The following is a 26,703-nucleotide window of genomic DNA, read 5'->3' as shown; positions in this document are numbered from 1 at the left end:
GTGAGCAGGGACTACTCCTCGTTGCGGTGTGCAGGCTTCTCACTGCGGTGGCTTCTCTTGTTGTGGAGCATGGGCTCTAGGTACACGGGCTTCAGGAGCTGTGGCACACTGGCTTAGTTGCTCTGTGGCATGTGGGATCTTCCCGGACCAGGGATTGAACCCGTGTCCCCGGCATTGGCAGGTGGATTCTTAACCACTGTGCCACTAGGGAAGTCCCTCAGAATATGCTTTTAATGTCACTGTCAAATATAGGCATTCCACCATCCCTTATTTATTTATTTTTAATTCCTTAAAAAATTTTTAAATCCAAGTAATAGAGGTACATAGTTTAAAAAAATCAAACAGACATATAATCTACAATGAAACACAGCAAGTCTTTTCTTTTACCATGTTCTTCTCCTAGAGGTAATTACTTTCAATAACTGCAGTTTTTCTTTGGGTAGTTATATCTATATTTCTAAATAATATACTTATGCTGGCAGTTTTCTGCTCCTAATTCTTTACACTGTCTCCTGCCTTCCTGTCACGGTAATTGGGCACTCACTTCCTTCTCACACGCATGTTTCCTCACTTCTCTTTCTCCCAAAGTAGTTTTAAGGATGATGATTTCTTGCTTGTATCATTTCTTTTTCTGGAGTTTATAAATATTTTTTCCACTGGCCTGGTTTTCTATGTATCTATCCCTGTTTTTTCCCACCAATGCACTAGCAGATCTTTCAGATGGCCATCAATATTTTTCCAACTGCAAAAAGAAATGAAATGATCAATAAACTCTATTTCTCCCTTCCCCTACCCCTCCTCCAGCCTCCACCACTTCCCTCTGGAATGGTTGCTTTCTTGGTCTGATATGTGGCTGTCACTCTGGCCTTTCCTTTCAGCATCATTTTGCTTTGGGTTCCCTGTGCCCTAGGTAACCATATCTAACTCTTTTCTACTCTTTGCTCAGAGATGTCTTACAGTGGCTTCCTAAGAAAGATATACAGAGTGCAAATTTCTTTATTATTCTCTCTTTACTTTTAGTCTTTGCGCTGGTGAAAATTCAAAGGTCACTTCCGCTCTTTCACTCGATTGATAATTTGGTTGGGTGTAGGCGTGTGGTCTTCCAACAAATGCAGGTGAGGCGTCCAATGCTCTTTTGTTTTGTTTTGTTTTTTAAAATTTTTATTTATTTGGTTGTGCTGGGTCTTAATTGTGGCAGGTGGACTCCTTAGTTGTGGCACTTGGGCTCCTTCGTTGCAGCAGGTGGGCTCCTTAGTTGTGGCAATCAAACCCTTAGTTCTTTCTCTCCATTATCTCTGTTGTAACTCTCTGGATTTTGCACCTTCTGGGTTGACCCCTTAATAGTTTTAATTTTTCCTCTAATTTTCCATCTGTTTTTCTGTTTGTTCCGATCTCTTGGAGAATCCTCTGACTTTATTTTGGTTACCATACTTTTAATTTGCAAGAGTTTTCTCTCTTTTTTCCCCAATAGAATGCTGTTTTTGTTTTATTGATATAGGAGCTCCATCTTCTTTGAACTCTGAGCATATTCATGTTCGTGTGTGTCTGTGTGTATATGGGTGTGTTTGTTTGTGTATATGGGTTTGTGTGTGTGTGTGTGTGTATGTGTGTGTGTGTATATGTGTGTGTGTTATGGGTGTGTGTATATGGGTGTGTGTGTGTATATGGTTGTGTGTATATGGGTGTGTGTGTATGGGTGTGTGTATATGGGTGTGTGTGTATGGGTGTGTGTATGTGTGTGTGTATATGAGTGTGTGTATATGGGTGCGGTGTGTGTATGTGTGTGTGTGTGTGTGTGTGTATGTGTGTGTGTGTGTGTATGGGTGTGTGTGTGTATATGGGTGTGTATATGTAACAGTTTGTCCTGCTCCATGCTTTCTTACTGTATCCGGTGCTTACTCTTTTTCTCTTTGCTTTTTTCAGTTTCTTTCTTTGACATTAGAGACTATTCTCAAATGTCTGGTAATCCTTGGCCTCTGCTCATATTTAAAAGTGGGTGCTGGGCTTCCCTGGTGGCGCAGTGGTTGAGAATCCGCCTGCCAATGCAGGAGACACGGGTTCGTGCCCTGGTCCGGGAAGATCCCACATGCCGCGGAGCAACTAAGCCTGTGAGCCATGGCCGCTGGGCCTGTGCGTCCGGAGCCTGTGCTCCGCAGCGGGAGAGGCCACAGCAGTGAGAGGCCCGCATACCGCAAAAAAAAAAAAAAAAAAAAAAAAAAAAAGTGGGTGCTAAGATGCTAATAGGCAGTTCTGAGGGCATAGTCAGGTGGCCTGGAAAGCTCCATTGTTAGCACGTAGAGGTCTTTTCTCTGCCATTTGGTGTCTGCAGGGAGGAGTCATTCCATTTCCTGATGAGGAGATGGGTTTTTTATGCAACAAAGTTGGTGGTAGAGGTGCAGGAACATGTTTCTCTCTTAGTGAAGATACATATATAGCTTTGCAGGCTCTGAGTTACGTTTAAGATCCAGGAGGGTGGCAGGTGTCTCTAAATATTTCTTCTTCCAGGCATAGGTTGCTTGTGTAAGGTCTCTGAGAGCCTTAAGTAGAGAAGAAATATGGCATTGCACAAATTTGAGCTTCTCAGGTTGAGTAAACCGTGCCTTGTTCCGGTCATCGCTGGCAGCTGCTTGCTATCCATTACGGACTGGGGGCCAGAGGAGACCGACCTGAGAGGTGCTTCAACTGCATGACCTCCACTGAATTTCTGTGCCCTGGAATAAAGCAGCCGGGAACTTACTGAGGAGCGTGTGTATGTGCACGTGTGCTACGCGCGCACACATGCGTGAGTGTTCTCACTTAGCTGTAAAACCCTGCAGGTGCCCCAGGTGGTCCATGACAGCCACTCTGTAGGTAGACCTTTGGCCAGTGTCCCTGTTTTTAGAAGTTTTTGGAGCCATGGTACCCACAAGTGCTGCCCTCAGGCTTTCTCTGGGAGAGTTGGCTGGTTTGTCTTTGTAATCTGCCTCTTAAGCTACGATTTTCCTTATTTTGCTACTAAGTTAGTTATCACTCTTCTGTCTCCTTCCATCTTCCAAAGATCTGTTGAAATCTCTTGGCTGCTATCACATCCCCTGTCATTCTCCTAGTCTTTGAGGTTTAATGCATTTAAGAAAATTCTACCATTGTCATTTTAATGGTATTTTGGGAGGTAGAGGAGATAAAGCCCTGTAGTTTAATTCAATATGTTTACTTTGGGGTTGTTTTTTTTTTTTTGTATTCTTTATCACGATTAAAAGCGCTTCAAGGTAAAGAACCAAGTTTTTTTTTTTTCTTAAGAACCAAGTTTTATGTCGTAGATTCATAGTGCATAGAGTAGGCACTCAGTAGATATGCGTTGAGTGAATAAATGATCTGTGCTCTAAGGTCTCTAAAATACAATGAATTCAGCTGCCAATGTGATTGTTTCCTCTGCTATTGTCTCAGGTTAACCTTGAATGAGGGAGGGGAGATCTCAGTGAAATCAGATGCCTACCCAAGGCTGGATTGGGCCAAATGTAAGAAGTCAGCCTTGCTCGTCACAATTCGTGGGATGTTATGGTTGTTTCTGGAGTTGGCATTTCCCAGAAGAGGATTACCAATCAGCCTCTCCATTATTTCTTTCTTGCCAGCACTATTATTGAAACAAAATGCCTGGGTGTTCTGAAGTCAGTTGAAGTGTGTTTATGACATCAACTTGAGTTGAAGTTGGCTCTTTGTAAATATCGGGAAAAAAAACCCAAACCCTCCCAATTGCCTTTTTTCTCATACTCTCAGGCTAATGCTAATCAAAAATGGTATTTGATTAACCTCTTGAAACATATTATCCAAATATGCCTCGAATGACTAAACTGATAAATTGGATACAATTAATTACATGAGGTGATGAACTCCTGTGAATCACTACAATTCATTCCGCCAGTTTTCTCATGCTACCCTGTTAGCTCTGCAGAGGCAACAGACACCAGACACAACAGGAGCGCGACACTACTTCTCCCTCAGAGCAGAACTTGAGAGGATGATATAAATCTGTCAACACTGTCTTCTGCAATGCAATTATTGGATAAACTTGAACCTATTTGTTACTTCTTTTGAATTTGAAACACATTTTTATATTTTAAATCCCTTTATGGATGTGTGTATTACGTTCCTGATCATCCTTTCTCTTTGAATTCATTGTTAGAATGAAAACGAGTTATTTGTTTATTTTCTACCTTCTTGAGCCGTTTAAGAAGGCAGGCACTTGATCTTGAGAGAAAGTTGCAATAGAAGAAATAGAAAGTAATCCATAATTAAACTCAGCAATAGTTCCAGCCACTCACTGGAGCTCCTTGATCTGAGCTCCATAAATTAAAAGCGACATTTATCTATGAAGTAATCCTGGAGGATTGTAACAATCCTCTGTAACAATGATGGTTTTGAAATCTGATAATAGAACCAATAAGAACATGAAACCAGGGTAATTTCTTCCGGAAGGAAAGGACTCCAGGTACGCTTTAAAGTCTGTCTTCGAGTATTTGAAGAGTTTGTTATTATTTCGAGGGTAGTGATATATTGTCTTTCAATGTGCTCTGTGGATAAAATCAGGGAAAACCGGTTTAAATAGTAACAGAAAAGATTTAGGTTAGATGTGAAGAAGAAAATTTGCTGACAGGAAATGCAAAGTAAACACCAAGAAAATGTGTGGATTTCATTTCTCTAGCAAAGGTATGACCAGTCAATAGAAATAGGATTGAATAGTCTTAGCCACTGGTGATAATCCAAAGCTGAACCTTGTTCTCAAGATCCTGAGGTTTTATTATTCTATTCCCATTCAATTGTGTACTTTTAGAATGGCACTTTTATGATGATCTCTTCTTGGAAGCAAAAAATACCTTTCTCAATATGATTCTTAGAAAGCGGTAGCTGTGTTTCATTATTGAATTATCTATACCTGTGCTGATAGTGAAATGTGTATTTGAGAAAATGCTCTGTTCTAAGCAGATGCTTAAAATTCCAGACTGAGGGTGATTTTTCTTAAAGTTGCTAGTTGAGTAGGGCTTTTTAACTTGCTTTCTTTTCACTTGCCATGTCTTGGTTTTCAAGTCCTTATTAACAGATGTTTCCTTTCTAAGGAAGAATATAGTTTATTAAGAAGACCTCAAATTCTATAGGTTGGGGTAGGGGATGCTCTGAGGAAAGAGCCTGGTTTCTGTTGGTCTTTGGATATATCCACCTACTGAGTTTATATGATTTGTGCTGTGACATTCAGAGCCAAATCTCTTTAATAAAAAGAGGTGAATATTTTATTTGTAGAAAGTTTTAAAATTTTAATTATTTTGGCTCCTAGTATATATTGTTCCCTCCATGACACAATTAACCTCAATAATGAATTTTATTTTTTTAAAAACAAAACAAACACGCAACAGAATAAATTAGGATTCTAAACTTGATCTTCTCATACTGTGGATTGAGAAAACTTAATCTCATAAAATAAAGATCGGACCATCTGACAATTTCTGAAAAACAAATCTTCCATACCTCCCAGGCTCCACGGTAAATTTCTACAGTGTCTTCTATTCATTTAAAGCTTTCAGAATTCATTGAAATAGGAATGTGCATTTCAAATACACACTTTGAAACTTAATTGAAAATAAAATCAGGTTTCTTCCTAATGTGGTCACCACACTTTTTAAATTGTAAACATTTATTGTGATGCCAAACTGTATCTTGAGATGGTTGACTCTAAAACTCTCAGCCAAGTAACCCACAAAGTGGAGTAAAGAGCTTTCATTTGAGACTGAGTTTGAACTTTGAGAAAGGTGCCAAGAGTGCCCGATGGGACAAGGATAGTCTCTTTAATAAATGGTGTTGGGAAAACTAACATCCACACACAGAAGAATGAAATTGGACCATTATCTCACTTCACGTACAAAAATCAACTTAGAATGATTAAAGACTTAAATGTAAGGCCTGAAACTGTAAAACTATTAGAAGAAAACCTATGGAAAACGCTTCTTGACGTTGATATTGACATTGACGTTGATATGGGCAATGATATTTTGGATACGACTCTAGAAGCACAAGCAACAAAAGCAAAAATAGACAAATGGGATTGCATCAAACTAAAAAGCCTCTGCACAGCAAAGGAGACAACAAAGTAAAGAGACAACTTATGGAATAGAAGAAAGTTTTTGCAAACCATACATCTGTTTAAGGGGTAATACCCAAAATGTATAAGGAATTCAAACAAGTCAATAGCAAGAAAACAAATTATCCAATTTTTAAAAAATGGGCAAAAGACCTGAATAGACATATCTCCAAAGGAGACATACCAATGGCCAACGGGTATATGAAAATATGCTCAATATCACTAATCATCAGGGAAATGCCAATGAAAACCACAATGAGACATCATCTTATACCTGTTAGAATGGCTATTATCAAAAAGGTAGGAGATAAGAAGTGTTGGTGAAGGTGTGAAGAAAAGGGAACCCTTGCACACTGTTTGTGGGAATGTAAATTGGGACAGCCATTATGGAAAATAGTATGGAGGTCCCTCAAACAATTAAAAAATAGCAATACCATATGATAGTACAATTAAAAAATAGCAATACCATATGATGGTACATATACCATATGATAGTACTTTTTAATCAATACCATATGATAGTAAGATTTCCAAGGGAAATCTTACTTCTGGGTATATTTCCAAAGGAAATGAAATCAGTTTCTCAAAGGGATATCTGCACTCCCATGCTCATTGCAGTGTTATTCACAATAGCTAAGACATGTAATCAACCTAAGTGTCCATTGACAGATGAATGGATAAAGAAAGTATGCTGTGTGTATGTGTATACATATGTACATACACATACAATGGAATATTATTCAGCCTTAAAAAGAAGGAAATCCTGTAATTTGTAGCAACGTGGATGAACCTAGAAGACATCATGCTAAATGAAATAAGACAGGCACAGAAAGACAGATACTACATGATCTTACTTATATGTGGAATCTAAAAACATCAAACTCACAGAAGCAGAGAGTAGAACAGTGGTTTCAAGGGATGGGGAGGTGGGAGAAATGGGGAGATGTTGGTCAATGGGAACAAAGTTGTAGTTATGTAAGATGAATAAATCTAGAGATCTGGTATACAGCATGCTAACTATAGTTTATGGTACTATATTAAATACAGGAAATTTGCTAAGAGAGTATATTTCAGGTGCTGTCATCATACACAGAAACTGAGAACTGTGTGAGGAGATAATATGTTAATTAGCTTGACTATAGTAATCACTTCACCATGTATATGTATACCAAATCACCATGTTGTACACCTTAAATATATATATAATTTTTATTTAAAAAATTAGAATATGGTCCCCTTCTAGTTTTCTCACTTTTCCCCCTTGCTTCATCCTTATTTCCTTCCCTTACTTCTCTTCTTTGTGTCTATATTATCATTTGGTTTCTATACTTGTGATATGAAGCAACAGTATAATTTTTAAAGTAAACCCTTCTACTGTTTTTAACTTTTTTTTTGGCTTGTGAAGGAAGAATTTAATATTTTCTCAAAAGAGTTCTATTCTGCCTTGATATATTTTTTCTCACTATGAGTTTGTGACTCGTAAAAGAAAACTTATCCCTCTCTTATAGTATAAATAAGCTATGTTTGTGGTGTGTACATTTCTTTGTTCATTTTGGGTTAAATGTGATTGTCAAATGGGATAGTTTTCATGCTGGTAATTATTTTTTTACTCTGTTCAGAATAATCCTTTGTAAACCCTGCTGCTGTATTTTAATATCTATGTAGAATGATTTGGCTGACCAAATTCTGTTTTTTTCTCTCCTTTATTTGTTCTAGATTCATTTCATATTGCTCTTCAGTCGACAAGGGAAATTACGGCTGCAGAAGTGGTACACTACTCTCCCTGACAAGGAAAGGAAAAAGATCACCCGGGAAATTGTTCAGATTATTCTCTCTCGTGGTCAGAGGACAAGCAGTTTTGTTGACTGGAAGGAGCTAAAACTTGTTTATAAAAGGTGTGAGTAACTTCGTGAGAACTGAATTTCTTATTGCTATTTGGTTTGTTTAGTCCTGAGCATTTTAGATTGCAACACCAATTCTGTCATTTACTGAAATCTTTGAAGGCTGGAGCCCAAATGTTTGTACCAGTAGACTAAATAGAAGAGAACTCTCATTTATTGAAAGGCTTTCCATATGCCAGGATGGATTCTAGATACTTATTCTGGATACTTAATTTATGTGTTGATAATGCACACATGCATTCAAGAAATTACGAGCATCTATTGTATTTCCAGCACTGTTGTAATGACTGTGCATACAGTAGCAAACAAGACACAGAACATTCCTGCTCTCTTGGAACTTATTCGTCTGTTAAGCAAACAAAACAGTTTCAGTTAGTAACAAATGCTATAGAAAAAAGGTTAACATGATAGAGAGATGGGCAGCTCTTTATTATTCACGTTTGCAGATGAGGAGACTGAAGCCGCAGAGAGTTTAATTAGTCCCCAGTCACAGTAATTGAGTGGTAATCAGCAGAGCCAGGATTCAAATCCAGATTTTTCTGACTTTAAAGACGGTAGATCCTCTCTTTACTGTACCTACTTGCCATGGCAAGACCACACTAGAAAGGGACCTCAATTTCTAGGTGAGGAAACTGAGGCCCTGAGAGGTAAAGTCATTTTGCTCATAAAGACCCAGATAACTGATGCCTAAACCAGGACCAGGACACAGCCGATCTGACCCTGCCTCCAACATCATCCTGCAACTTTCAGAGGGAAAACACACATTAGAAAGGCTCTCACAACGTGTGTTTATAAAACTGGAAGGGGAAAGACAGAGGTAACATCAAATGCTGTATTCAATGGAGTCAATTACCAGGAAGTGCCTGGACCAAGCTTCTCTTGCTGGGCCCAAGGTCAAAACTTTTCGTACTAGCATCGTGGGAGACGTCAGCCAAGGCCTCTTATAGTAATAAGCATCCCAGAGATAGAAAGACAGAGTCCCAGGAAATGCTTGCTGACAAAAGGCTTGTCCCTACTCTCTGCCTGGTTTCTACAACTTGGGGTTCAATTGTGATTTAAACCATTACATGAAGAATAGGCTTCAGCAGTTCTCTCAACAGATATCTATAACTACTGGGTAAACAACGGTGAACAATGCAGACTCAGTACCTGCCTTTGGGAAGCCATTGATTTAGCGGGGGAGAAACAGGCCATGAAATACGGAATGAAGAGCTCCGGATGCTCTGAGGGGGAGGCACAGGAATGCATAGCAGGGGCATCCAGTGCAGTCAGAGAGGACAGAGATTTCCTGGAGGAAAGGACATCCAAGCTCAGAGCTACAGGAGAAGTAGGAGTGAGCCACATGTATGGGGTGAGGAGGAGTATTTTAGGTAGAAGAAGCACACATGGCAGGGGAGGACTTGATAAGCTGAGGATGGAGGACACACTGCAGTACGGTGTGAAGTAAGAGGGTGGGCACGTGGGCCGCTGGGCCACTTGGTCAGGGCTCTGGAGTTTAGAAAGGACAATTCACAATCCAGGGCGGGCCATGAACAGGCACCCTGATTACCGTGGGTCAAAGGACTCTGTCCCCTGATCACAGCTCCTCAAGGTAAAGTTTTGAGGACCTTTCACATAATTAACAGAAATAACCCAATCCCCACCATATTTTTTACGTATTCTATTTTACATGTTGGGAGGATATTGGATATGATGAATAATGATTTTCCTCTTGGATGTGGACAGGAAGCGTCCCTGGAGAGGAAGCGGTAACTGCACATTCATGGAAAACACCATCTTCAGGTTGTGTAACGTGTCACCATATTTTATCACCTTCTTTTCTTTTCAAGGTATGCTAGTTTGTATTTTTGCTGTGCAGTAGAAAATCAGGACAATGAGCTCTTGACACTAGAGATTGTGCATCGTTACGTGGAGTTGCTGGACAAATACTTTGGAAATGTAAGTGGTGTCCTGGTCTCTGGAATGAGTCAGTCTCCACCCCAGCCCTGACGTCAGTTCTGTCTGTTTTCACATTCCTTCTCTTTCTCAAGTCTAAAATATGAACTGCATTTGCAGGATCAGAATGCAAGGCTTTCCCCTTCTCCTCTAATTCTTAGTGAATGGAAGATCCAGAAGCAGGTGGTGTGTGTATGTCCACAGCCACGCTAGACACCTTGTTTCAATAAACTAGAATTTAATTGCGAAGGATTCCTTGCTATTTTGTCCTGTACTCCCCACTGACTGTCTTCTCGTTTCTGTTGTGACTTTTTATCCTCTCTCTGGTTTCTTTTACTAAGCTCCAAGTGTTCTGTAATATTTATACATAAGAGAAAAAAAAACCAACACCAGACAGACAAAACCAAAGTCCTTTTCCTACACCTTGCTATTCAATCTCCATGCATTTACTGCCAAGTAAGTAATACACGCTGCGAGGTGCCCTGATCCCCAGAACACATGCACTCTGCGGCAGCTTATGGCTTGGCTTCACCTGCACTCCTCCAAGGAAATCATAATGGTCAGCACCAGTGATGCTGCCTTAATCTTCACCTGCCTTAACCTCTCTGCAGCACTGGACCCTTGCTCAGTGCAATCCATTCTCTAAATCTGCTCCTCTTTAGTTTGCCCTGACACTGAGTTCTTGCTAATCCTCATCCTGTATTTTTGAAGGCCCCAACCTGGTTGCTTCCCCAGCTCCCTCCCTCCCCCTGACCTTTAAATGCCCTCCTGCTCTTTCTTTCTTCTCTCCTGTGTGTCTACTAGACTCTGTCTCCTGGAAATCCAACACAGATGACTCTTCTTCACTTTGCTGATGATGTCTTCACTGGGTCTCTCACAGTCACCTCAGTCTTAACGTGACAAGAACGAAAAATCAACTCCTGAAAACCTGTTCAGTCTTGTGCTTGAAATTATTATGTCCTAGGATCCTTCAGTGCAGAAGGACAGTGTTCCTTACATATTTCTCCACCCTTTACTAAAGTCTGCCTTTGTCTATTCAAGTTGGACGAAAATTCATCTCCTTTCGCGCCCACTAGTATAGTTTTACTTGGGATTACAGTTTTGCTTTTCCTTTAAACCTCACCTCTCCCCCTTTCTGCCTCTGGGCTCATCTCTGCTTGCCTTTCCTGGCCTGTTTGCTAGAAGCATCCTTCCGATGCACAGATCTCTGGTGACATTCGGTCACTCTCCTCCATCTTTAATGAATACAATTCACATTTCTTGGCTTGGCATTTGCTCATTGTAAACACTGGTCCCGGACCACTGCTCCAATCCTCTCACTTCTCTGTCTTTTTATCCCTGACGTATCCAGTGCTCCAGCGACATGGAGCAGCCTTGTATTATCCTCAACTCGTACGGGATTTGCCTGACCACCAAATTGCTAGTATCTCGAGATCATGACCTGGGACTTATTTGTTCGTTTTTTCAACACTTGGAACCAGCTCTGGGCCAGATTTTAGAGAATGTTCCAGAAACATTTTATCTAGTTCACAGTCTCAAGAAATGAATCAGTGGATTAGGAAAATGTTTTCTTCTCAGTAATACTCTCTTCCATATTTCCTGGCTCACTGAAGATTTTTATTAAGTGCTGTTAAGAGAATTTGCTTTCAGCAGAGTTTTCTATACTGTATTCTATATAATGGAATGAACAGCAGTTGAAATATTGGTTAAGGTTTTATCAGATTTCTTGCAACAGTTTTCACAAGGATGAGTACCTGAAAGGTTTCTGAAATAATTTTCCCCCCCTATCTCCCTCTCTTTGATTCTTCTTCTTCTTTTTTTAGTCTTTTTAAGTTAGAAGACCTAAATATTGCTTCAGAGATTTCAGTTTGTTGGTCAGCGTATAGATATAATAAGACAGTTAATAAGTATAATAAGTTTTCTTTTGCTCTCTCCTGGTTCACCAAGTTTATTTTCATTTTTTTAAAGAGAGATTTGCAAATATATAGTGGCAAGTTTTTGAACCTGAGATTTTTTAATTTTATGCTTTCAGTTATTCAGAGGAATTCTGACATTGCAGTACTTTCTTTTGAAATAAACCGCAGACTTGGCCTTTAGCAAAGCCCTGAAAGAGTTCTCCTGAGGCCCAGAGATTCCCATAGCCTGCCTTTTCCCCCTCATTTCCGCACTCTGGTCTGACCTGTTGTGTTTTCTTAGATTTATCCAACTGTGATCATGTGAATTGGGATTGAATTTTATCTCAATCTTATCTGACCAAATATCAGATATTTCAGAACATGTTGCTTTCTCAAGAGAATTTGAATCAAATTCACTAATTCTAAGCCCAGTTAAAGTGTCAGCAGAATCAGGATGCATTCCTATTTCTCTAATATTCTTAATTTTTCATCCTGTTTTGGCATACCTTTAGAAGCTCTGTCTTTGTCATGGACCAAAATTTAATTCACCAAAAAAATTCAATGAATCTTTCATTAAGTTAAGAGCAGCTAAGAGCAGTTCAAGCCTCTGTGCCCAGTACATGTTCAATTCTTATTAATTAACTGTGATGAGTAAGCCCAGCAATACTGATTCTTATGACATTGTTTCAGGAATGATATATTTCTCTTTGGTTTTCTTTTCCTCTTGTGTTAATCCTGAAGGTTTCCTTGAATTTTGCCCTTATATTACCCCAGAAAAAAACTCTGTACTGAGTTTCTCGTAAGACTAGAAAATATTACCTTCCTATGACAGATAAATCAAAATGTCTGGCTACTAATTTATGTGGGTTTTTTTTTTTTTTTTTTTAGCACTTTTCAATTCCTAGGAGATTTACAAGGATTAACTAGTTAATCTTTCCGTCTTCAGTAAGTAGCATGAAGCCTAGTTTATACAGGCTAAGAGGCAATGCCTCAGAGTCTCACAATAGATAAGGGTCAGTTTGAGGACTTAGACGCCTGCCATATTTTCCCATTACAGGCTGTTACGTGAGGTTTTACTGATGCACCCAGATGGTGCAGAGGTTGCTGTGCTGCAGAGGTTCTGTCTTGATTCAGGGAGTTTTCTTGTTGTCAGGGGAGGGGTGCTGTATGTCCTGCTGGATCCTGGTGGCAGCTGGCTTTCTCACCAAACCCATGATTTGACTCATCATAGATCTCTATTTCACAGATAAGAAAAATGACATTCAAAATGTTGAATAGAACTATTTACTCTGCTAATCTCACGGGGGCTATTATGAGGATCAAAGACATAGTGTAATTAGCAATACTTATAAACGGTCAATCGCTATGTAACTGTACTTTGCATTATTATTTTAATACATCCTTTTATGCATTTGCTGTACATAACTTGAACTTTTTGTACTTACTTTAGAACAGAATTCAGTAAGGGAAGGTCCTTCTTAAATTCTATCCAAAAAGATTTAGTTATTTAAATGCCAGAAATTGTCTCACTACATCATGTATTATGCTATAACGGAAGTCCCTCAAGCCAAATTATAGTAAAATTGGAGTAAAGCACAAGGCTAGGAGATCAAAGGTAACATTAAATTACCACTGTTTTTTCCTTTTATAAGCTTTCTTCCAGAATAGAGAGACATGAGAAAATGAGAAAAAATAAGGAAAGAGGCTCACGTGTTTATTAACACAGAAGCCATGTGCTTTTGCGTAATTAGATGGAGTGCAGTCATCTGAGCATCAAGGGTACCTTTCTGATATACTGGGGCAGCACCCTGAAGGTCGAATTTGAAGTAGTATTTGAGGAATTAGACAGTAGCTGAAGAATTCTACAGTATGTCTCAGGTTCTGAGGTGTTTTCTCTTCTTACTTTCAGGTACAATAACCCCTTGGGGTTAGACTCAATAGCAAACAGAGTAGTATTTTGAAGTTGCTGTTATGTGAATGACTTGCTTGTTTGTAACATTCTCTATAAGGCCAGTAGAACTTGTGTAGCCATTTCCCTTATGATCTAGGGATAGTAACTGTGTAATCAAGGTGTGTGTGTGTGTGTGTGTGTGTGTCTCTGTGTGTGTGTGTCTCTGTGTGTGTGTATGTCTCTGTGTGTGTCTGTGTGTGTGTGTGTCTCTCTCTGTGTGTGTGTGTGTGTGTCTCTGTGTGTGTGTGTGTATGTCTCTGTGTGTGTGTGTCTCTGTGTGTGTGTGTGTGTCTCTGTGTCTGTGTGTGTGTGTGTGTGTGTCTCTGTGTGTGTGTATGTCTCTGTGTGTGTGTGTGTGTCTGTGTGTGTGTGTGTGTGTCTGTGTGTGTGTGTCTCTGTGTGTGTGTGTGTGTGTCTCTGTGTGTGTGTGTGTGTCTCTCTCTGTGTGTGTGTGTGTCTCTGTGTGTGTGTGTGTGTCTGTGTGTGTGTGTGTGTCTCTGTGTGTGTCTCTGTGTGTGTGTGTATGTCTCTGTGTGTGTGTGTGTGTGTGTGTGTGTGTGTGTGTGTGTATCTGGCTTTGCATATTACTTAACCTTATCCCTACCCCTTGAAACTAGGTGCAGTAAATTAATTGCCCCGCAGCCATTGGAGAGCCCTACAGCCTTGTGGATGGGTTGCTGCTAGGAGAGTGGAGAGTGGGGTACGAGAAGTTCCCAGAGAACTTGCATTAGTATCTGTCAAATTCACTTTGTAGGATTCTGGTTGCTCGTTTCTTCTCATGAGGTTCCTGTCTGTCCTGGATTCCTGGTCTACACCTGCCTTGAACTCTGGGGTTCCCCAGCTCTTGCTACTATAAATCCTGACTTCCCATCTCTTCTGATCTCTGGTAACTGCTTACTTCTTGTACCTTCTTTAATGTGCATGAATGTCTAATCTACTGTGCTTTCTTTCTGTTTATCTATATTGTTTAAAATTGCAAAATAATACATATTTTTACATATCCTTCTAGACATATACAGTTTTTTAAATAAAAAATGGTATTGTATTATACATATTATTGTGCAACTTTCTTTTGTTCCCCTTACCAGTCTTATCTTAGAGCTATTTCCATGTCTATCCATGGAAATCTACTTCATTCTCTCCAACTTTATGCATAGAATTCCCATGGTGTATAATACGCTACACAAGTAGGGGTAGACCATACTTTATTTAAGCAATTCCATTATGGCTGGATTTTTGAGTTGTTTCCAATTTGTATTATAAATGATGCTGCCATCATCCTGTTGTTAATATATATTATCATGCACTGGTTTGGGTATAGCATAGGAATAAATTCCTTGCGGAATTATTGGGTCAAAGGATTTGTACATTTAAAACTGATGGACACTACAATTTGAGCCTTCAAAATGCCTATTAAATTTACAAATTCCACCAACAGTGAGTGCTAGTACCTATTTATCCATACACTTAACCAGCAATGGATATTATCGCTTCTTAATAGTCAGATGGTCATTAATTCAATTTGCATTTTTCTGATTACTAGTGAGGCTGTATATATCCTTAGATGTACATTGGCCTTTTCCATTTCTTGCCTTGTCTATTAATTGCTTCTTGACAGCCTTTATTTGATTTTTTTATGTTGTGGTGTTTATCTTAGGGATTCGTGAGAATTCTTTCTATATCATGGATACTATGCTTTCCTTTCTGTTATATATGTTGCAAATATTATTCCCAATCCATTGTTGTACTTTTAACCTGTACTCTGATCTCTACATTTTTGCCTGGGAAGCTCAATTCTAGTCTCATTCAAATTCCTGGTGTGAGTGTTCTAGAAATAAAAGGGTTTATAAGCTGAGAATATTTCCTTTTGTGATGCCATCCTTTTTCTGGTGGTTGTTCTTTAGAGGGAACCCTAAAGTTCTGGGGAAGTCCTGGATTATAGTAGCATGTCCCAGTGAATAGACTCTTATTTTCAACTGGTTTTACACATATATGTATGTGTATGTGTGGCGAGAAAGAGACAGACCCTGTAGGGAGGGGGGAAATTAGCTGAGTGTATGTGTGTGTGTATATACACACACACACACACACACACACACACATACACACACACACACACACATACACACACACACACTTGTTGATTTGATGCTGTTTTCTAACGAATGAAGAGACCATAACCTTTGCAGATTCATTAGATGAGTTTTTCTGAGCTGGCCATTTATAGTGGTTTTGCACTTATTTGTTCTTATGCTTCTAGATTCAGTTGGATCTGTCAATATAAACCATTTTCCTTGGAGAGTCTGCAAGTTTATTGACCTAAATGCTAAATGTATGGAGCAATTTGTTGAAATGTTGACATCCATTGTATGTAAAGTCATCAGAGGATTGTCGATCTGAGAAGCCATTAGTCCCCAGCATCATAAAAATAAGGCCTGTATGGTGGCTGACTCATTCATTTATCCTGAGAACATTGACTGCATCCTACTATGTGCCAGGTTCCAGAGGTATATGGATGACTAAGACAATTTCTGTACCTGAACTCACAGTACACGGGGCAGTGACTGATAAGTAAGCGTATACTTGGGCGCACAAGATGTAAGAGAACACAAAGGAAGTGCTGCAGAATCTCTGTGGGAGAAAAGAGGGTTTGGGGGAGTCACTGTGCTTGTACCTTTTGAATTTGGCCTTGAAAAATGAGTTTGACTTTGCCTGCAAAATAAAGGAAAAGACATTTGGGGAACATTCCAGGAATTTCTGGAATGTGCAAAGGGCAGAGGCATGAAAGAAGGGGGTGAGTTTGTGGAATGTGTCGCTTTAGCATGGTGTGGGTATCTGCACAGGAAGCCAGAGGGCTGGGCTGTAAAGATTCCTATACGCCATACTGAGGAATCAAAACTGTCCTGAACTGAAGACCTCACCCAGGAAAGGACCCAGATCAGCACTTTAGCAAAGCGCTAGTGGGCATTGGCCTCACGTGGGTAGACACCACCTAGAAAGTCACTGCAGCGCCCCAAGCGAGAGACGTTGCAGGCCTGAGCAGAGGCAAAAATGGACAAGAGGTTAGGGGTTTATTTACAAGATGGAATCAATAGAAATTGGTGGTCAAATTGAGAGGGATGAGATCAAGGGGGAGAGAGGAATGAGAGGGAGGGGAACTGAAGCTGAACTGTAGAATGAATTAGATTGAGCCACGAGACAGAGCTTGCAGCTACTAAGCAAAATAGAGACTAAAGGGAAAAGAATATGCTTGATTCAGTTTGGAATACGGGCACCTAGATTGAGGAATATCCAGGCAGAAATGTCTGGTTAGTGGGTGGAAATATTGGATTCGCGCTGCAGAGGGAGATCAGGCCCAGACAAAGATCTCACTTTGTTAAGCCACCTGCATGGAAGACCCAGCTGGAGAGAGTCAATGAGATTATCTAGGAGAAAGTATGTGTTGCAAAGAGAAGAGGCTGTCTTGGGAAGCACCAGTATTTAGGAAGAAGGTGGGTCCCTAGAATGTAAGCAACCTGCCGCAGAGATGTTTGTTTTGCCAATCGATGTGTCCCAAGCATTTTGTAAATACTTCTTAAATGAATGCAAGTTTCGGGGGGCGGGGGCCGGGGAGATAAATCATCCAAGGAGCCTGAGAAGGATATCAGAGATGGAGGAGGAAAACGGGCACTGAGTGGTATCGCCAACATCAGGGAGTAAGCAAGAGGAGATTTTCAAGCAAGGGGTGGGTGAAGTGTATCGGATGCTGTTGAACCATAAAGGTGGGAGAGGACTGAAAACTTCCAGTGAGCAGACCCTTCCGTAAGGTATGGAAAGCGAGAGTTGAGGAATATGTGAGAAGGGAAACAGCAAGGATGGTGCCTGAGTGGCTGTCTGGTGGAAGCATTGGAATTGAGCCTTATTTGGATTCTGGGGAGTGGTCTTGCTACTTGCTACATTTAACCAAATCTATCAGGCTCTGTTTGGGTCTGTGACCGTGGTAGCAGTTCTCGACGTGTGGTCCCCACACCAGCATCATCAGCATCACCTGGGAACCCATTAGAAGTTCAAACTGTCGGGCTTCACCCAGACCTACTGAATCGGAAACTCCAGGATAGGGCCCAGTCGTGTGTGTGTTTCAGTGAGCTTTCTGGGTGATTGGGATATACTCTGTAGTTTGAGAAGCACCGGCCTGGGACATCATTTTGAGAAAAATTAACACAATTGAGCTACTTCGCCTCTGAAGAATGAGCTTCTGAGAGTTCTAAAGCTAGGAGCCAAATGTACAGGCCAGAAGGCGGGAGCAACAAAGCACTGCCCTCGTGCCTGAAACGCAGCGGCGGCTCATCTTTTATCTGTGCGGATGGAGAGATGAACTGGGCAGCTTCACTCCTGGACTGAGTCTCAAATTTCCTGTTGTGACATTAAACAATATTATCTAAGGACATGCTCTGCTTTAATAGAATGGGGTGTTACTTTTATTCAGGGCCCGGGTTTCCGTAGTTCTACTCTTCTGGCTTTAAAATACCATCTGATATTTTTATCTTTGGTTTGCCACATGGGTGTCACTGTTGAAAAGCTTGAATCACTGGCCCATATTTCCCCTGATACAACTGCAAGTTTATCAAAATATTCGTTTTTGTCTTACCAGGTCTGCGAGCTAGATATTATCTTTAATTTTGAAAAGGCTTATTTTATCCTGGATGAGTTTATAATAGGTGGAGAAATTCAGGAAACATCCAAGAAATCTGCTGTTAAAGCCATTGAGGATTCTGATATGTTACAGGAGGTCAGTACACAGTTTCTCATGCCCTGGGAAAAGATGATGGTGGTGCTGTGATGGTGATGGTGGTAGTGGTGATAGATTGGCTGACACTTACTGGGTGTTTACTCTGTGCTGGGTACAGTTTTTTTTTTTTTTTTTTTTTTTTTTTTTTTTTTTTAGGGTAAATTCTTTATTTTTTAATTTTTATTTCATTTTAAAAATTTTCGGCTGCCTTGGGTCTTAGTTGCAGCACGCGGGATCTTTTGTTGTGGCACGTGGGCTCCAGAGCGCATGGGCTCTGTAGTTTGCAGCACACGGGCTCTAGTTGAGGCGTGCAGGCTCAGTAGTTGTGGCACACAGGCTTAGTTGCCCCGTGGCATGTGGGATCTTAGTTCCTTGACCAGGGATCGAACCCGAGTCCCCTGCATAGGAAGGAGGATTATTTACCACTGGACCACCGGGGAAGTCCCAGGGTGCAGTTTCTAAGTAAGTTACGTGTATTAACTTATTTAATTATCACAGCAACTCTAAGGGGTAGGTATATTGTTACCCTCATTTTAAAGATGAGTAAACTAAGACACAGAGAGGTTTGATGACTGCTCAACCTCACACAGCTAATAAGCATGGGATAGAGATTTGAACCCACGTAATTGGGCTCCAGAGTCTTTGCTCTTCATGTCTGAGCTTTTCAGTGAGGATACCACACTATCGAAAAGGGATTACATACTTGGTGCTATTCTTTTCAAGAATAATTTTGTGGGAGGTATAAAAAGCCTTTCATTAAAATATCTGTGCTGCCCTGGGAAAGGAGAATAGCAATACATCATTATTTTACTTGCCAGGGATACTAGAGCTTTATTATTGAAGATGGCGATCATCATATTAATGAAAACTTCCTACCTTCCTGGGAGGCTGTATGTGTGTTCCTGTTTGCATAAATAAATGGGGACTTCTGTGGCTTGCTTGTCAAGGGATAAATGGGCCCCGCAGCAGCCATTTGGTCATGTTCCTGACTCTGTGGTACTTATATAAAAGACACTGGGGCTTTTCTTGTAGGCACAGTCCAGATTTGCATTGTCCCTAATAACGGAACGAACCTACCTTAACCCCTTCAGTCCTCCCGTGGGCACTGTGAGAAAGAGCGCTTCAGCCCCCTGAACTTTGCCCTCCCGAATGAGATGATCCGACCAGCCCCTGCTCAAGCATGCCTTTGGGCGACCTGGCTTCCGCCCCAGCTCTGCCACCTCTAGGTTCTTCTTCTCACAGCATCACTGAATCTTTCTCTTTTCATGATAGCTGGTCAGAAGATTCCAGAGCATTATCAAGTGTCTTTTTAAAAGTGGCATTGGCCTTCCCTGGTGGCGCAGTGGTTGAGAATCCTCCTGCCGATGCGGGGGACGCGGGTTTGTGCCCCGGTCCGGGAAGATCCCACGTGCCGCGGAGCGGCTGGGCCCGTGAGCCATGGCCACTGAGCCTGCGCGTCCGGAGCCTGTGCTCCGCAACGGGAGAGGCCACGACAGTGAGAGGCCCGCGTACCGCAAAAAAAAAAAAAAAAAAAAAAAAGGCATTAAAGCCATGCTTGCTGCTGTTTGGAAATAAGAGCCTGCTTCAGTTAATAAAACATTAGACATGACTTCCAACAACAGTTTTGGCACATCTTTGAGCTGATTACTTGCTCCTGCCCATCTAGGGAACCAGTCCTCAGGTGAATGGATACCGAGAAAGACACAGGGTACCCCTGAGCCTCTCTGCTTGTCTATTAGGAAGCTGATGCATTTATTTCTAGACGTGTTAGCACCTCAAAAAAAATGCATTTAGGGCTTCCCTGGTGGCGCAGTGGTTGAGAGTCCGCCTGCCGATGCAGGGGATGCGGGTTCGTGCCCCGGTCTGGGAAGATCCCACGTGCCGCGGAGCGGCTGGGCCCGTGAGCCATGGCCGCTGAGCCTGCGCGTCCGGAGCCTGTGCTCCGCAACGGGAGAGGCCACAACAGTGAGAGGCCCACATACAGCCAAAAAAAAAAAAAAAAAAAATGCATTTAAACTTTCTGATGTTCACTTGGCTCTCTCCAAATGACACAGGAAGGGAATTTTACAAGGTACTTGAGAAATCCGTGGTTTGGCAATGCTCCAGAACCTTTCTTAAAATATGCCAGGGGGTTATTTATAACTCTATCCTCCGGGTCCTTACCGTGGAATCACGTTATAGGAGAAACAGACATGTAACAGGGTCTTTGGCACTTCGGTAATTAAAGCTCTTTGAATTAGGGCCAAGATACCCCTGAGTTATTTTGAATTTCCCCTCTGTAGGCAGTAGAATTTTAAAGGGCTTTTCGTTTATCTGGTGCTTCTAGTTCCATTTAAATCTGGGAAGCAGGTATTGCCTGCTATTTCAAGAGAGAGGCCTTTCACAATTAAACATTAATTGGTCGTTCCCTGGTGTCCCTGGTGATTGAGTGGAAGGTCTTGATAGGTGGGTCTCCGCGGACCCCCATTTAGCTGCCATGTCCACACAGTGAGCAGGCAGCATCATGACTTCCCTCTAAATCGTTCACTGAATTCACACCTGCCAAATAGAAACAGTGTTACCAGTGTTCTCTTGGGATCTGGTACCTCAGCTAAGTCAATGAACATCCGGGGAGCTGGTTGAAAAATGGACTTTGTATATATGGTTTGCTTTGTGTATCTGGTCAGAGCAGTTGAGCATATGAATAGGCGCGAGTAATATAATTGCAGAAAGAGAAAAAAAATATTGCTTTCTTTGTTCCCTGTCCTTTGGACCTGAGCACGTATTTGTATTGAATACAAACTTAGTTGCTTAAGTTTAAGGGAGGCCTTGGTAATATTGCTTTTACTTTGAGCACAACTGAAAATCTCAGAGTAGGCCCTGGACTTTTCCCTGACCCCTACCCAATAAAAGTTTTTTAGAATAAAAAGACTGTCTCTACACTCTTAGTAGGAAGATACATAGTCTTAAATCCCTAAATGCTCAGAGCTTATTCTGAGTGTACCGGGGCTAGATGTTGATAATATGGAAAGAAAGGAACAGTTTAACTGGTTGGGGATGACTTTAAGAGGTACCTTATTTTGAAGGTACCTGTGGACAATGGTGCAAAAATGATTAGAAGGAAAAAGAAACTCTGAAAGGAGAAGGTGGTGATCCTTAAATACAGAGGTTGCAATTCTTGGGATCACCAGTGGGGGCGACAAGCAGAAGATGTTCCGACCACAGAATAAGAAAGCAAGTTAAGAAGGGAGGGTCAAATGGTACCTCATTAGGTCAAGCGGTGGGATACCTCATATGTGTATGTGCGGATTCATGAGAACTGGCTAGGTGCACCCCAACTCTGTCACCGTTAAAAGCACAAACCATGTTAAACAGCTATTGCATTATGGTTTTAACAGGTGAAATCATAATTCAGTAAAAACTCGTAGCATGTATAGTGCCGAATGCACAAGAAACACTGCTGTGCTTGATGGATAACAGGGGTCCCAAGATACCCTAGTCCTCTTGTGAAAGGCTAGGGCAGAGCTCTTTAAGTTTGTGGCAGCCTTAAAAGTCTGTTCCAGCCTTTAAAGGGGCAAGCCCAAGAAAGTACCAAGCTCATATGTCATTGGCTCATGTACCTCTAAGTAACAGCACAGCTCAGGAAGGGCAGCCAGTGCAGTCTCAGGCAGATTGACTTATCCGGTGGTGTGAAGCAGTGCCCATAGCTAGAGACCAGTGAACTGTGAAGCCAGTGAAGTGACAACTCCAGGGCCTTTCCTGGCCCAGACCCCTGCTAAGGCTGCAGGCTCATGTGGTCAAATTTGCAAAGGTAAGATAGCTCAGCTGCAAAGAATTTGTGGCCATATAATGAATATATAAGATATTATAGAAGTGTGTCAGGCACTTAATGAATGAAACCCATTCTGCTATTGTTCTAGATTTTGTGAGATTTGTAAGTTTTAAAAAAATTTGTAATCTACTCTCATTTTTTTTTCTCATTCTAAGTAAATTTATACCCAATTTTATATTTGTAATTTTGTATACTCTTTTAAACGGGATAAACTCTAGGTACTAAGAAACAGTCATGGGCCCCTGGCCAATGTGATACCCCTGCCAAGTTGACAGACATGGGCAGTATCTGTAAGAGGGGAGACAGGGCAGAGGTCTTAAGGTGTGGGCTTCTCTTGGCCACTGCTCATCCAGGAGATGTTAAGAGCTTTATAAGAAAGTGTGGATAATGGACCACAAGTATTTTCAGCAGAGGAGGACTGGAGTTCTAAATAGAGCTGGTGAACACAGTTAGAAAACCTGATTTCTAACCCTGGTATCTTCTGAGCAGTCTTGCTTAGCCATGGTCTTGGTCTCTTTGGGCAATGCTGGTCTATATCTTCCCTGGCAGGTGCACGTGAATCACATCTCCTGGGGTTCAAGCTTAAGAACAGGTTAAGCATTGCTGGTTGCTCTGTGACTTCCATGGAAGAGGTAGGGGTGTTGCCAAAGGCTGGCCCCTTGAGCTCCCTGATTGATTCAACCCGGGGGCCTTGTTACACAAATATATTTGTTACACAAACATATGTTTATAACAGGAGAGGGTGGAAGAGGAAGTCCATCCATCATGCATAATAAAGGGCTTGCAACGTGACTGTAACTTTGAACTCTGCCTGTGGTTGTGAATCCATTTAAACATTTTTTTTTTAAGTACTGGGAAAAAATTAGGGCCTTGTGGCATGTTAGCAAACTTGGTAAGTGATGAGGAGGATGAAGAAACATAATTTATGTACTTTGGAGGAAAGCCTTTTCAAAATACATGAAAGAAATTGTTAAGAATTATGGTCTGTTTATCCCTTACGTCTTGGCAATGAGATGTTCTGTATCTGTAATGATACATACGTTAGGTATGTATGTAATGATACATACGTTATACAAACACAATTCAAATTTCTCTAATACCTGTGTCTGGAGGTAGTCCTCATGGTTATTTTAGCGGGCACATTTTTCTGAAGTCAACAGTGATAGCATCGCAGCTGTTGCTTTAGCATTTCTCTTATCAGACATTCCTTTTATGGTCAAGCTTAGCCATTTCCCTGTTGAAAGTTATTTAACTCCAGCCATATGGATGTGTATACAAATTATTCTCAAACTTTGAACCACATTTCTTGATTAGAATGCAAGGATTTATGACCATGTACACTTCAAGAACTTCTTTTCGGGAATTCCCTGGTGGTCCAGTGGTTAGGACTCTGGACTTTTACTGCTCTGGGCCTGAGTTCAATCCCTGGTTGGAGAACTAAGATCCCACAAGCTGTTTGGTGCAGCCAAAACAAAAACAAAAACAAAAACTTCTTTCTTCTAATGGCAAAATAAATGAGTCAGAGAATGAAGAATTTTCACAGTCTGCTAAAGGATGTGGTTTAAGGGAAAATTGCTCTAATCTATGGTTCCCTTTCAGACAATGGAAGAATACATGAACAAGCCTACGTTTTAACCATGCATCTACTTGAAGACTCCAAGTGCTACGTGTTGTGAACCTGTAAATAAGCAGTGCCTTGCATCCAGTTATTTGACAGAGCCTCTGGCACCATGCCAAAAATAACTTAAAAGGGATTTTTTTGTTAATTAGCAAAAATTAAAGTTGTTTAACATAATATATTTATCATTATTCATGTCTGTATTATACTGTATATGACTACTTGGATGTTAAAACAACTGCTTCATTGCTCAATAGGCTGAATGTTTGTTTGCAGTGTTTTAACTCCATGTCATATTTTTGAGCTAATTTAAGTAAGTCTATTGCAATGTGTTTTGTTGCATTTGGTCCTCTACTGACAGGGTGTAAACTATATTGTCATAATCCATGATTTTGAATGTAAAGTATATCTTATATAATACTTTTTCTAAATGTTTAGCTTTTAAAATTGTATAATGATTCAAAATTATGTTAATAGTTCAGAGTTCATACATGACATTAGACATTTTAAATACTCTTAATACTGTAATTTCAGTCCAGATACAGTGTATCTGATTTTAATGTCCTGAATTCATTAATTTTTCAGGGCTGGAATTAAGGACAACAACCAAAGATAGTATAGGCCTTAAGTGTTTTTGATGCCTTGGAAGCTGCTATCTAGGCTGAGGTTTTAATTTTACCTTTTAATTGAATATATGGGGCATTCCAATAAGGTTGTGTTTTGTACAAACTCTATATATTTATTAAGGTTTTGAGACATCTGAAAAAGTGTGTATAACTTCCCTATACTATAAAAATAGTATAATAAAGATTAATAACAGTAGCAATAATACTTACTAGTACTCCTATTTTAATAATCTTTTATGTTACAAGCACCCTTAGTTGCTTGAGAGATTTTTGTTTCCAGTATGTTTTCATGTATATCTAATATATTTGAAGACATTGTTTATTAGGCTTACTTGGGGCATTTAATATTATTGCAGCCTATATAGTATATTAGGCTTACTTGGAGCATTTAATATTATTGCAGCCTATACAGTAGGTGCCTTTCCTCCTTTTTCTTTCCTCATCTCCCAAAGCAGATATTTGCTGCTGACTGTTATTATTGTGACTATGTCGCATTCATGCTTCCTGGAAAGTTCTATATAACCAGGTGGTAGAAGTGATCAGACATTCTAGGGAAATAGCTTGTACTGTTCCATCTGGTGCCTCGCTTTTGCTGTCTTACCTGTGCATCTTCAATGTTAGTTTTGAGGTCAAATGTCATCATGTTGCAGCGGTTAGGGACCTTCTAGCATTCTTCCTAAGAGAAGAGTGTGCTTGCTGTTGGAGAATCCAACATGAGGGGAAAATGTCCTCTTTGATTTATCGTGCCAGATGTATTTAGGGAAAGATGGCAAGACAAGAGTAGAAGAACATGAGGAAAATTGACCAACTCCAAAATATAACCATTATTAACAGGAAATACTTCAGGTTAGTATATGAAGTAATTATGGGGCTTTTAATAGCTAATATTTCCTCAAATTCATCATGTATTTACAATTAGGGCATCAGATGGAAGTTTGTCATTTTTATCACTTTGTTTACTTTAGATCTTTGATTTTGTACTTTAACTTTTTTTTTAATATGGCAGAACTCTTTATTTTAAAAAACATCGTGTAAAGATAAACTTTATGTAAATTGATGTAAGTTTTTCTGGTTCTTTTGAAGCTCTCCACCATTTTTGGATGAAGGTATTGATTGAATCTCATTCAAATGTACTCCACATATTCTGGGGAATTCCATATTAGACAGTGTCTAGTTATAGCAGGGGCTCCTCAGACTTCATGTCAGCAGCACACATAGAGCGTGAACATAATGATAATGCTACTCTGGGGTAAATCTGAGGGATTTGGGGGACATCTTACGTGGACTTTGGTGAAAATAATCATTATGTTTTCTTTATATCATATAATTGTCATTATGTTTTCTTTATATCATATAATTGTAATAAAACCACCAAGGGAAAGGAAAGATAATAAATATTAAACTTGTATAAAACTTGCAAATAAAATTTTTTTAAGTTTTTTATTGTGGAACTTAAGCGTGTTTTTATGAATATAATTTTTTATTAAATCAGATTTTATGCTTGAAATTGCTACCCATAATTCCTGTTGAAGTCCTTCTAATATAACCTCTTCATTTTTTAAAAGTTTTTTATTGAGGAACTTGAGCGTGTTTTCATGAATATAATTTTTTTTTAAATCAGATTTTATGCTTGAAATTGCTACCCATAATTCTTGGTGAAGTCCTTCTAATATAACCTGTTCATTTTCTAGGCACTTACCTATCAAGGTGGAACTTCATAAGCAGGTGACAGCAAATGAGAGAAGAGAATTTATTGTTTTGCTCCTATTGGCTTTTTTCTCACCATTCACCCACATTTTGATAATCTGATCTCTTTACATGTAGTTAATGACTCAATCACCCTTTAAATCTACTAACTCCTTTTCTTAACAAGTATAAAGTTGACATTTCTTATGATAAATCCAGTGAATATTTTTTAAAAATTATTTATTTTTGGCTGCATTGGGTCTTCGTTGCTGCGCTCAGGCCTTCTCTAGTTGTGGAGAGCGGGGGCTACTCTTTGTTGCAGTGCATGGGCTTCTCATTGCGGTGGCTTCTCTTGTTGCTGAGCACAGGCTCTAGACGTGCGGGCTTCAGTAGCTGTGGCATGCAG

General features: G+C 40.2%; 1 protein-coding gene across 4 annotated transcripts in view; it reads left to right on the top strand.

The window, feature by feature from the left end:
- The window catches only part of AP1S3 (adaptor related protein complex 1 subunit sigma 3), a 58,647-nt gene extending 32,587 nt beyond the window's left edge, over nt 1-26,060 (top strand). Inside the window, exons 2-5 of one of the 4 annotated variants that reach the window (XM_059055534.2) lie at nt 7,823-8,001; nt 9,837-9,945; nt 18,419-18,556; nt 23,967-26,060. In XM_059055534.2, coding sequence (XP_058911517.1) covers nt 7,823-8,001; nt 9,837-9,945; nt 18,419-18,556; nt 23,967-24,002 — 462 coding nt within the window. In that variant the 3' untranslated portion in view covers nt 24,003-26,060. Of the gene's footprint in view, nt 1-7,822; nt 8,002-9,836; nt 9,946-14,542; nt 14,771-18,418; nt 18,557-23,966 lie in introns of those variants that run through there. The other 3 variants (XM_067026983.1, XM_067026985.1, XM_067026984.1) reach the window with 3 other exon arrangements.
- The last annotated feature ends 643 nt before the right edge of the window (nt 26,061-26,703 follow it).

The sequence above is a fragment of the Kogia breviceps genome, chromosome 2 (genome assembly GCF_026419965.1).
Source record: "Kogia breviceps isolate mKogBre1 chromosome 2, mKogBre1 haplotype 1, whole genome shotgun sequence".
Lineage (NCBI taxonomy): Eukaryota > Metazoa > Chordata > Mammalia > Artiodactyla > Physeteridae > Kogia > Kogia breviceps.
This window is presented reverse-complemented; position numbering and strand designations above follow the sequence as displayed.